This window comes from Callorhinus ursinus, unplaced genomic scaffold, assembly GCF_003265705.2.
Source record: "Callorhinus ursinus isolate GAN/ISIS: 27379988/994484 unplaced genomic scaffold, GSC_fseal_2.0 scaffold25, whole genome shotgun sequence".
NCBI classification, from domain to species: domain Eukaryota; kingdom Metazoa; phylum Chordata; class Mammalia; order Carnivora; family Otariidae; genus Callorhinus; species Callorhinus ursinus.
Genome location: NW_027397087.1, coordinates 36196123 through 36209100, shown reverse-complemented (window position 1 = coordinate 36209100; position 12978 = coordinate 36196123). Strand labels below are relative to the sequence as shown.

Below are 12978 nucleotides of genomic sequence, written 5' to 3'. Positions count from 1 at the left end.
TGAGATATAATTTACATACCATAGAGTTTCACTCATTTAAAATATATAGTTTAGTGGGGTTTGGTGTATTCAAGAGTTGGCTAATCATCCCAAAATCTAAGTTAGAGCATTTTAATCACTCCAAAAAGAAACTTCCTACTCACTAGTTTCTCTCCATTCCTCATGTTCTTACTAATTGTAGGGAAATACTAATACTAATACACTTTTGGTCTCTACAGATGTGCCTATTCTGGAAATTTAGTTTAAATAGAATCTTAACAATATGTGGCCTTTTGTGTGATGCTTTTTTCACGTAGCATGATGTTTTCAAGGATAATCTACATCGTAGCATGTGCCAGTATTTCATTCCTTTTTCTGGCAGAACATTCCATTGTATGGTTATTTTGTTTATACATTTATCAGTTGACAAACACTCAGGTTTTCCCCTTTTGGCTATTTTTTTTAAAAGATTTTTATTTATTTATTCATGAGAGACAGAGAGAGAGAGAGGCAGAGGGAGAAGCAGGCTCCCAAGGAGCAGGGAGCCCGATGTGGGACTCCATCCCAGGACCCTGGGATCATGACCTGAGCTGAAGGCAGACGCTTAACCATCTGAGCCACCGAGGCACCCTTCCCCTTTTGGCTATTAAGAATAATGCTGCTCTGAACATTCATGTACAAGTGTTTGTTTGGATATATGTTTTCCATTATTTTGAGTATGTACTTAGGAATGAAATTTCTGGGTCAAATCTCTGTGTTTTTTTTAACATTTTGAGAAATTGCCAAACTATTTTTCAAAGTGACTGTGACGTTTTACATTCCCACTGGTAATAGATAAGGGTTCTATTTTCTCTTTTGCCAATATCTGTTATTGACTGTCCTTTTAATTTTAGTGGTGTTAATAATGGGTGTGAAGTACTATCTCATTGTGTGTGTTTTTTAAATTTTTATTGTTATGTTAATCACCATACATTACATCATTAGTTTTAGATGTAGTGTTCCATGATTCATTGTGCATAACACCCAGTGCTCCACGCAGAACATGCCCTCTTTAATACCCATCACCGGGCTAACCCATCCCCCCACCGCCCTCCCCTCTAGAACCCTCAGTTTGGTTTTCAGAGTCCATCGTCTGTCATGGTTGGTCTCCCCCTCCAATTTCCCCCCCTTCATCCTTACCCTCCTGCTATCTTCTTCTTCTTTTTTTCTTAACATATATTGCATTATTTCAGAGGTACAGATCTGTGATTCAAAAGTCTTGCACAATTCACAGCACTCGCCATAGCACATACCCTCCCCAATGTCTATCACCCAGCCACCCCATCCCTCCCACTCCCCCACCACTCCAGCAACCCTCAGTTTGTTTCCTGAGATTAAGAATTTCTCATATCAGTGAGGTCATATGATACATGTCTTTCTCTGATTGACTTATTTCGCTCAGCATAACACCCTCCAGTTCCATCCACGTCGTTGCAAATGGCAAGATCTCATTCCTTTTGATGGCTGCATAATATTCCATTGTGTGTATATACCACATCTTCTTTATCCATTCATCTGTCGATGGACATCTTGGCTCTTTCCACAGTTTGGCTGTTGTGGACATTGCTGCTATAAACATTGGGGTGCACGTACCCCTTCGGATCCCTACATTTGTGTCTTTGTGGTAAATACCCAGTAGTGGCAATTGCTGGATCGTATGGTAGCTCTATTTTCAACTGTTTCAGGAACCTCCATACTGTTTTCCAGAGCGGTTGCACCAACTTGCATTCCCACCAACAGTGTAGGAGGGTTCCCCTTTCTCCGCATCCCTGCCAACATCTGGCATTTCCTGACTTGTTAATTTTAGCCATTCTGACTGGTATGAGGTGGTATCTCATTGAGGTTTTGATTTGGATTTCCCTGATGCCAAGCGATGTTGAGCACTTTTTCATGTGTCTGTCGGCCATTTGGATGTCTTCTTTGGAAAAATGTCTGTTCATGTCTTCTGCCCATTTCTTGATTGGATTATTTGTTCTTTGGGTGTTGAGTTTGATAAGTTCTTCATCGATTTTGGATACTAGCCCTTTATCTGATATGTCATTTGCAAATACCTTCTCCCATTCTGTTGGTTGTCTTTTGGTTTTGTGGACTATTTCTTTTGCTGTGCAAAAGCTTTTTATCTTGATGAAATCCCAATAGGTCATTTTTGCCCTTGCTTCCCTTGCCTTTGGTGATGTTTCTAGGAAGAAGCTGCTGCGGCTGAGGTGGAAGAGGTTGCTGCCTGTGTTCTCCTTTAGGATTTTGGTGGACTCCTGTCTCACGTTTAGGTCTTTCAACCATTTGGAGTCTATTTTTGTGTGTGGTGTAAGGAAATTTTCCAGTTTCATTCTTCTGCATGTGGCTGTCCACTTTTCCCAACACCATTTGTTGAAGAGACTGTCTTTTTTCCATTGGATGTTCTTTCCTGCTTTGTCAAAGATGAGTTGACCGTAGAGTTGAGGGTCCATTTCTGGGCTCTCGATTCTGTTCCATTGATCTCTGTGTCTGTTTTTGTGCCAGTACCATACTGTCTTGATGATGACAGCTTTGTAATAGAGCTGGAGGTCCGGAATTGTGATGCTGCCAGCTTTGCTTTTCTTTTTCAACATTCTTCTGGCTATTCGGGGTCTCTTCTGGTTTCATACAAATTTTAGGATGATTTGTTCCATTTCTTTGAAAAAAGTGGATGGTATTTTGATGGGGATTGCATTGAATGTGTAGATTGCTCTAGGTAGCATTGACATCTTCACAATGTTTGTTCTTCCAATCCATGAGCATGGAACGTTTTTCCATTTCTTTGTGTCTTCCTCAATTTCTTTCATGAGTATTTTATAGTTTTCTGAGTACAGATCCTTTGCCTCTTTGGTTAGATTTATTCCTGGGTATCTTATGGTTTTGGGTGCAATTGTAAATGGGATCAACTCCTTGATTTGTCTCTCTTCTGTCTTGTTGTTGGTGTGTAGGAATGCCACTGATTTCTGGGTATTGATTTTATATCCTGCCACTTTACTGAATTCCTGTATGAGTTCTAGCAGTTTTGGGGTGGAGTCTTTCCGGTTTTCCACATAAAGTATCATATCATCTGCAAAGAGTGAGAGTTTGACTTCCTCTTTGCCGATTTGGATGCCTTTGCTTTCTTTTTGTTGTCTGATTGCTGTGGCTAGGACTTCTAATACTATGTTGAATAGCAGTGGTGATAGTGGACATCCCTGCCGTGTTCCTGACCTTTGGGGGAAAGCTCTCAGCTTTTCCCCATTGAGAATGATATTCGCTGTAGCTTTTTCATAGATGGCTTTTATGATACTGAGGTATGTAGCCTCTGTCCCTATACTCTGAAGAGTTTTGATCAAGAAAAGATGCTGTACTTTGTCAAATGCTTTTTCTGCATCTATTGAGAGGACCATATCATTCTTGTTCTTTCTTTTGTTAATATATTGTATCACGTTGATTGATTTGTGGATGTTGAACCAACCTTGCACCCCAGGGATAAATCTCACTTGGTCGTGGTGAATAATCCTTTTAATGTACTGTTGGATCCTACTGGCTAGTATTTTGGTGAGAATTTTTGCATCCATGTTCATCAAGGATATTGGTCTGTAATTCTCCTTTTTGATTCTCATTGTGGTTTTGATAATGGATTTCTCTAATGCCTACAGATGTTGAGCATCTTTTCATGTGCTTATTGATCATTTGTATGTCTTCTTTGGTGATTCATATATCTTCTTTGATTATGTGTTTCCTTTGCTATGAAAAATTTATTTGGGGGGCATATATTCTTCTTTACAAGTATAAAAATATAATTGTCTTAAAACTGTTATCAAACAGTATTGTATTTAAATTTAAGGGCGCCTGGGTGGCTCAGTTGGTTGAGGGACTGCCTTCCGCTGAGGTCATGATCCTGAGTCCCGGGATCGAGTCCCACATTGGGCTCCCTGCTCAGCAGGGAGTCTGCTTCTCCCTCTGACCCTCTTCCTTCTCGTGTTCTCTGTCTCTCATTCTCTCTCTCTCAAATAAATAAATAAAATCTTTGAAAAAAAATAAATTTAAAAATATATGCTAACATCTTTTTGTGCCATTAAGTATTGTTCTGCAACATGATTTTTTTAAAGATTTATTTATTTATTTGCTTAGAGCAGGGAGAAGGGCAGAGGGAAAGAATCTCAAGCAGACTCCCCCGTGAGCATGGAGGCCCCCCCGCCCCCCCGTGCCCGGACATGGGCTCAGTCTCATGACCCTGAGCTCAACTCACAGCCATCCAGGTGCCTCTACAACATGATTTTTAATGACCTCATAGACTTCCATTGGCAGGTTGTAACATAATTTTTTTCACCTGTTTCCAATTGCTGGTTACTTAGGTTGGTTTTTAATTGTTTTATATTGATGAAAATTTTTGTAATTAAATTTTTGCATGTGTGATTATTGTCTTCTGTCCTTTTTAATTAAAAGCTTGACCAGAAAGACGGAAGGAAGTTAGTATAAAATTTTAAGGATATTGTCCCAGCTATCCAAAAAGCATAGTTTAAAAAGAACTAATCGAAAAATATTTTAAGGTTACATTCGATTTTTTAAAAGCAGGAAGTTTCAAAAATAGTACAAAGGAAAAAATAGTTCATAGAGTCCCATGTACCTACTCTTCACTTAGCTTTCCTAAGTGACATCTTATATAGTGATAATGATAGTATATTATCAAAACCAGGAAATTTACATTGGCACATTAATATTAACTAGACTACAGTTTTCACCATTTTTAGAAATCTGCAGGTGTGTCTCTATATAGATTTTTGCAATTGTACCCCATCTATACATTTGTGTAACTAATGGTACAATCAAGATACAGAACTCTTTTATCATCACAAAATTCATTCATGCCGCCCATTTGTGTTTACCCATGTCCTTGTCCTGTCCTATAGGAACCACTAGTATGTTCGTCATTTTTATAGTTTTATTATTTTGATAATGTTATATAAATAGAATCATATAAGATGAAACTGTTAGGGAGAAAAATCTTTTATTATGTTCAGTAGCTGGGGGCCTGTGAATTAAACTTATGAAAGACAGATTAACAGGAAGAAAAACGTACAATTTTTATTAGTATTTTATGTGCATGAATATTCACAGAAAAGAAGTGAAACTCAAAAAAGTGGTGTAACACTTGGGGGCTTATATACCCTTTTTATAAAGGAAAGTGAGTTTGGGCTTTAAGGGATGGTAAAATGTGGGGAGGTGACTAGGGAATATGTGGGAGAACTAATGGAAGCTGAGGGTTATTTTAGTAAGGTTTATGTAAGTAAACTCATCTCAGTTCCTACTCTCTTATCTCAGGTGATAAAAGTTGCTCTCCTCTTCCTAATAGGGGAGAAGGGAACACTTTCACAAAGAGAAGTTTATGCCCTGCTTTTAGTGGGTTAAGGGGTAGGGATAGAACTGACTCTTCCTCTATCTGTTGGTTCTTCTTAGTTCCCTTATATGAAAGTATCATAATTTGGGGTGATGTGTCCTAATCCCCTTCATAACTTTGAGATGAGTTCTTTTCGCTAAACATTGTGCTTAATTTGTTAGGTTATTAAATGTATCAGTAGTTGATTTCTTTTTATTTCTGAGTAATCTATTTTTTAGTTGGGTTGTCTTATTATTGAGGTGTAAGAGTTATTTATATATTCTAGATCTAGATCTCTTATCAGATATAGGACTTGAAAATATTTTCTTTTAGTCTGGGAATTGTCCTTTCACTTTTCTTATGGTGTTGTTTGAAGTGTAAAATTTTTAATTTTAAAGAAGTCTAACTTATCTATTTTTCTTTTTGGTTATACTTTTGTTATATTTAAGAAATCATTACCTAAGCCCATGTCACAAAGGTTTACTCTGTTTTCTTCTTCTAAGAGTTTTATAGCTTTAGCTTTTGAATTTAGATCTATGATTGATTTTGAGTTGATTCTGTATATGTTGAGAGAGATTCACCTTCTTTCTTTTGCATGTGGATATCTAGTCATCTCAGCACCATTTGTTGAAAATACTGTTTATTCCCTGTTGAATTGTCTTTGATGCCTTTATCAGAACTCAATTGACCCTAAATAGAAGTCTTTATTTCTGGATTCTCAACTCTCTTCTCTTGATATATGTGTCTTTCCTTATGCCAGTACCATATTGTCTTAATTATTATAGCTTTGTAATAGATTTATAAATCAGGAACTGTAATTCTTCTAGCTTTGTTCTTTTCTACATTGTTTTGGCTAGTCTGGGTTCTTTGTATTTCCATATGCACTTAAGGATTATCTTGTTATTTTCTGCAAAAAGGTAGCTGGGGTTTTTGCTAGAGGTTGTGTTGAATCTATAGATTAATTTTTTTATGTTAATCACCATACATTACATCATTAGTTTTTGATGTAGTGTTCCATGATTCATTGTTTTCGTATAACACCCAGTGCTCCATTCAGTACGTGCCCTCTTTAGTACCCATTACCAGGCTAACCCATTCCCCCAAACCCCTCCCCTCTAGAACCCTCAGTTTGTTTCTCAGAGTCCATAGTCTTTCATGGTTCGTCTCCCCCTCCGATTCCCCCCCTTCATTTTTCCCTTCCTGCTATCCTCTTCTTTTTTTTTTTTTAACATATAATGTATTATTTGTTTCAGAGGTACAGGTCTGTGATTCAACAGTCTTACACAATTCACAGCACTCACCATAGCACATACCCTCCCCAGTGTCTATCACCCAGCCACCCCATCCCTCCCACCCCTCACCACTCCAGCAACCCTCAGTTTGTTTCCTGAGATTAAGAATTCCTCATATCAATGAGGTCATATGATACATGTCTTTCTCTGATTGACTTATTTCGCTCAGCATAGTACCCTCCAGTTCCATCCACATCGTTGCAAATGGCAAGATCTCATTCCTTTAATGGCTGCATAATATTCCATTGTATATATATACACCACATCTTCTTTATCCATTCATCTGTCAATGGACATCTTGGCTCTTTCCACAGTTTGGCTGTTGTGGACATTGCTGCTATAAACATCGGGGTACACGTACCTCTTCAGATCCCTACATTTGTGTCTTTGGGGTAAATACCCAGTAGTGCAATTGCTGGGTCGTATGGTAGCTCTATTTTCAACTTTTTGAGGAACCTCCATACTGTTTTCCAGAGTGGCTGCACCAACTTGCATTCCCACCAACAGTGTAGGAGGTTCCCCTTTCTCCGCATCCCATGTAAGTCTTATACCCCGTGTAAGACTTGTACACTAAAACTAAAAAATATTGTTAAAAGAATGAAAGATCTAAATAAGTGAAAAGATATTCCATGACAGCACTCTTCAAATTTGAAGTGTACAAGTCTTACAGTTCTTTTGTTAAATTTACTCCCAAGTATTAATATTATTTTCATGCTGTTATGAGTGAGGTTTTTGCTTTTATAATCAATTATTCATTGCTGTTATATAGAAATATAATTGAATTTTTAAACCTTGCTTAATTCATTAGTTCTAATAGTTGTTTAGTGGATTCCTTTGAGTATTCCATGTAAGATCATGTCTTTTGTGACTAAGTATAAATTTACTTCTTTCTTTCCAATTTGGATATCTTTTTTTTTCTTACTTGAAAATTTCAGTAGAAATTTTAGTAGAGTTGAATAAGAGTGGCCAGAGCTCACATTCTTGTCTTATTCCTGATGTTAGTGGGAAATCTTCCAGTTTATTTTTAGTCATTAAGCATGATGTGTTGTTGTTTTTTTTTTTATAGATGCCCTTTTTCTGATTCTTGAGCCCTTGTATGTGACATCTCTCCTCTATACTTAAGTACCAGAATCTTGTAGGATCTGTCTAGAAACTCTTTTGTTGGGTCTTGAGTCTACTTGAACTATTTTATTATCACTTTTCATCTTGTTTTGTTTTGATTTATAAGAAATAATCTCTCCTACTGCCTTATCTTTAAATCTGTTATTAGTGAAAAATCTCGAAGTCACCCTTAATTTCCGCTTTCTCATACATTCCCCATTTGGTCCATCAGCAAGTTACATTGGCTTTCTCATACATTCCCCATTTGGTCCATCAGCAAGTTACATTCAGCTTTCTCATACATTCCCCATTTGGTCCATCAGCAAGTTACATTGGCTGTATTGTAAAATGATATCCAGAATCTCACCATTTCTTATTCCTTCCATTGCTGTTGCCCTGGTATGTATTACTGTAATAGCCTCCTAAAATAATCTCCCTGCTTTTGTCCTTGGCCCCCCAAACAGTTTTCAATACAGCAACCAGATCATTATTTTAATATAATGTAATATATAAATATGTATAATACAAAATGTATTTTAGTATTAAAAAGCTGAATCATGTTAGCATTTTCCTGAAAGTCCTTCTTTGTCATTCTTTCTCATTCCCATTAAAAGCCAAAGATTCTGGGGTGCCTGGGTGGCTCAGTGGGTTAGGCTTCTGCCTTTGGCTCAAGTCATGATCCCGGGAGTCCTGGGATGGAGCCCAGTGTCAGGTGTGATGGGCTCCTTGCTCAGCGGGGAGCCTGCTTCTCTCTCTCCCTCTGCTTCCCCGTCCCCCTCCCCGCTTATGTTCTCTCTCCCACACTCTCTCTCAAGTAAATAAATAAAATCTTAAAAAAAAAAAGCCAAAAATTCTTACATTTCCTAGAAGGTATATGTAACATGGCTTCCTCCTCCCTCTCTGACTTGGTCTACCATTTTTCCTCTGTTTATTCCACTCCAGCCTTGCTGATTTATTTAATATATCTCATATTCATCAACAAAATTCTTGCCTCCCACTGTATGTTTGCTCTTCTTTCTGAATAGAATGCTCTTTTTCCAGATAACTGCTTGATTTGCTTTTTTATCTCCTTCACATCTCTGTTTTAATGGAGTCTTATTCATGCGGCCTTTCCTGAGGTCCCTATTAAAGTCTAGCATCCTGGCATTCTTCTTGTATGTTTAAAATTTCTCCTTAGCACCTATTATCCAACATACAATGTATTTTTTATGTGTTTATTGTTTGTTTTTTTTCCATTTGAATTTAAGTAATGTGAAGATGATAGAAAAAATTGGTACTAGTTGGTGCTCAATAAATATTTTTGAATGAGTGGATATATTTCTGCATTTTCATTGGCGTTACATTTTTAACTTTTTGGAGCTTTTCATTACTTTGTTTTCTCAATTTTTAAATTTTTCATAATATCTTACTCTATAGATGCAATATTTTCTCTCTTTTCTAAAAATATTACTGATAGCTTTAAAAATCTTTTTTTACTTCCAAGTTGTTTATGTCATGATTGTTTTGGTCTCTGTTTCATGCTAGGGGCTTTCCTCAGTTGTCTAGTGAACCTTGGTCACCTGTTTATATTCATATTGAAACACTAAAAAGCTAATTGGAATCTGATTAATTGGGTGTGTTGTCAGTGTCTAGAACATATCAGTATATCTTTGGGTCTTTCCTCTTGGGCTGGTCAAATTCCACACAAAAGTTTAATTTTATTCTTGGAAGATATAGTCCCAGCTGCCATATTTTCAGTATTTTCTTTGACTTTTTAAAGTATACTCATCCCCATTTGTACCTGGTGCTGTCTAGTCCATGGACTTTCTCTTTCATCCTCTTGCTTAGATAGAGGAGGGATGGTCATCAGGCTGCATGGAGTTCTAACTGCTTTTAAACTGACTTTCAGCTAGTGCTCTTGTTCTTAACCCACCTTTTCCACGACTTCCGTAAGTACATGGTACCACCAGTTCTGGAGCCTTTCGGAGTTTTGTAAATATGGATACTTCTCAGTCTTTTTCCACAGCCAGTTTAAGATTGCTTTCTATAGGGACAGCTGGATGGCTCAATTGGTTAAGGGTCTGCCTTCAGCTCAGGTCATGATCCCAGGGCCCTGGGATTGGGTCCCACATCAGGCTCCTTGCTCGACAGGAAGCCTCCTTCTCCCTCTGCTTGTGCTCTCTCGCTCTCTCTCTCTGACAAATAAATAAAATCTTTTTTTAAAAAAAGTTGTTTCTATATTCATCTGCTTTCCATATTTCAAAACTGTGTTACTATTTTCTCAGTATATTTTCTTTGTTTATTCCCTTAAAAATTATTTTATTAAATTTTCACAGGTTTCTGGAGGAATCCAAATATGTGGCCAGTTTGCTATCAGTACCTGGAAAGCCCCCTATTAATTCTTCATATTTTAATCCCTGATAATTTTATCTGTTTTGTTCACTCCTCTATCTCCAATGGCTAGAATAGTGCTCAGCCCATAGAAGATGCCTAGTAACTTTGGTGGATACGTCGTTCGTAGTGAGTGTGTGACCTTCCAGGAAGAAATTAAATATTCCATAGAATGGGCTAGCCTATTAGGATTATAAATTCCTTCAGTAGTATTTGGAAGTACTAATATCTAACAAAGACAAAAAAATCACATTATGTATAATACCTTATATTATTTACTGATTGTAAATAATTTAATAGATTTAAAGATATTAGCTATATTAGGGGTGCCTGGGTGGCTCAGTCATTAAGCATCTGCCTTCGGCTTGGGTCGTGATCCCAGGGTCCTGGGATCAAGCCTCGCATCAGGCTCCCTATTCCACAGGAAGCCTGCTTCTCCCTCTCCCACTCCCCCTGCTTGTGTCCCTCTCTAGCTGTGTCTCTCTCTGTCAAATAAATAAATAAAACCTTAAAAAAAAAAGATAGTAGCTGTATTATATGTGCACATTGGTATTTGAATGTATCAGAATCCATAGAAATTCTTCGTTATGAACGAGGAAAAGATTAGTCCAAATTGATTGGTAATCTCTGCGATAATATAATTTTCTGCTGGTTTAGCTTTTTTCCTAAATTTTAATTTTAGTGTTTAAAGTTTTAGGTTTTCCTTATTTAAGCAATTTGGAGATTGTTAGGTATGTCTCAGTTAACTAAAGCAAATTGTACCGTATTTGATTTTTACAGAGATCCATTTGATATTGCATGGAATGGCAGAACTGGGATTCGTCAGAGCAGACTATCAAGTCACACCTCTTTGCTTGATAAAGATGGGATATTTGCTAATTCAGCTAGCAGCAAACTCTTGGAGAGAGCCCATGGAATTCTCATGTTAGTATTGATCAGAAATGTGGATTGCTTTTTATGACTGGTTTAAAATTTCTGGCTGAAAAAGAAGAGGGGTGATGGTGAATCATTTTCATGAATAGAATTTTGAGCGAAAATGGTGATTGGGACTTCCAGAATATTAAGTACAACAGCTCCTGTTTTTATTACGGTGACTTGAATGTCAGATTTAAGGGCCCCATCTCAAAGAAGATTGGCTTTGACTTTTTGTAAACTAGAAGAAGCACTTTGTGAGATGTTTATACAGCATTCAAGAGCCTGTCTTTCTACCAAACAATAAACTAGAAAGAACCATGGAAAAAAAATGGTGACTGGGATCGTATATAGTGATATATAACCTTTATCCAGCCTGCCGTTCCTCATTACCTGATTATAGGACTGGTTTGAAGGCATGGATATAACTATGCAGGGTGGACCAGTAAAAAGTTCTTAGCTCCCTGTATCCACATATTTCAGACACTATTTCAAAGCATATTTTTGGGCCACTAGCTAGATGTATGACTGAATTGGATTCTTTAATCCCTGTCAAAGTCAGTGCTTAACAGTGCTAATGGGCTCAATTTATATAAGTCTTGCTGTACTTCCGAATTGTAAATTAACTCATTTAATCCTCACAATAACTTGTATTGATGGTATTATCATCCCCATTTTACATTATTACATTCTACATTGTTTTACATTATCACGTTGATGAAACCAAGACTTAGAGAAAAATCCTACCCTAGTAGGATTTAGATTTAGGTAGAGTTTAGATTCAAGCTCAGGTCTTTTTGACTTCCCAGCTCATGTTCATAAGCCTTGGGCATTATTCCTTTTCTCTCTTTATCTATTAAAAAATCTTGATGTAAATATAATATTGAATTATAAGAAAAAAAAAGAGAATTTTTACTTTTTTTTTTAACATTTTTATTTTTTTAAAGGTTTTATTTATTTGAGAGAGAGAGAATGAGAGATAGAGAGCACAAGAGGGAAGAGGGTCAGAGGGAGAAGCAGCCTCCACTGAGCAAGGAGCCCAATGTGGGACTCGATCCCAGGACCTCGGGATCATGACCTGAGCTGAAGGCAGATGCTTAACCGGCTGAGCCACCCAGGCATCCCAAGAATTTTTAATTTCTAAAAGGGGAAAGTCATTAAGTTTTTTAATAAGTACATTTTAAAAATCCATGAAATTAGGCCTCTATTTAAAGTCTTAAAATGACAGAAACAAAGTTTCTATAGGTACAAGAAATTAGAACTTGATAAATGTCTAAAAGAAAAGGACATTTTAGTTTTGAATGTACAACATTACATTACTGATTATCAGACTTAAATCTGTTTATAGCAATATTACAGAGCAGGCATTTCTTTTCTTGTTCTCTTTTCCTTGCTTTTTTTTCATTCCCAAAGGTGTCTGCTGAGTTGAATCAGTCAGTGTTTTCATATAGAGGACCTATATCTTGGAAATGGGTATATAAATATACTGTCTTAGTAGAGACCTGGAACTCATTCATCTGTATAATAGTTTTTTGTAATAATTTCTAATTTTTCAAATGTAATGATTTGTCTGTATAGGAGAAACAAAAATTTCAAGTCCAAGCCTGGCCTTCCAAAGGTGAGTATTATGAAAAACTTTTTTCTCTTGGTGCCCTACACCATAATTATTTTTTTATTACTCATTCAAACAGTCTTTATAAATAATCGAAGATAGGCAGTACCTTATTTGTACCCAAAAGAGGGATTAATTTTGTGTAATTAGTTAAATCCATTTTAGAAATAACACTGGATATTAGGAAATGGTTTAATGGTTCAGGTAAATATCTGTGATATATCTCACATTCTAGTGTTTGAAAAGCATCTGAATATAAATGTTAATTTTTGTTGAGTAATTGCATCTTTACGTAAGATTTTTTCTTTTATCCTTAA

The 12978-nt window shown here is 36.7% G+C and overlaps 1 protein-coding gene across 12 annotated transcripts in view; it reads left to right on the top strand.

Moving 5' to 3' along the window:
- The window catches only part of MYO9A (myosin IXA), a 346819-nt gene that overhangs the window by 201877 nt on the left and 131964 nt on the right, over window positions 1-12978 (top strand). For all 12 annotated transcript variants that reach the window (XM_073877314.1, XM_025883650.2, XM_025883655.2 and 9 more), the window contains 2 exons: window positions 10918-11061; window positions 12628-12667. In XM_073877314.1, the coding sequence (XP_073733415.1) occupies window positions 10918-11061; window positions 12628-12667 (184 nt within the window). The remainder of the gene's footprint in view (window positions 1-10917; window positions 11062-12627; window positions 12668-12978) is intronic.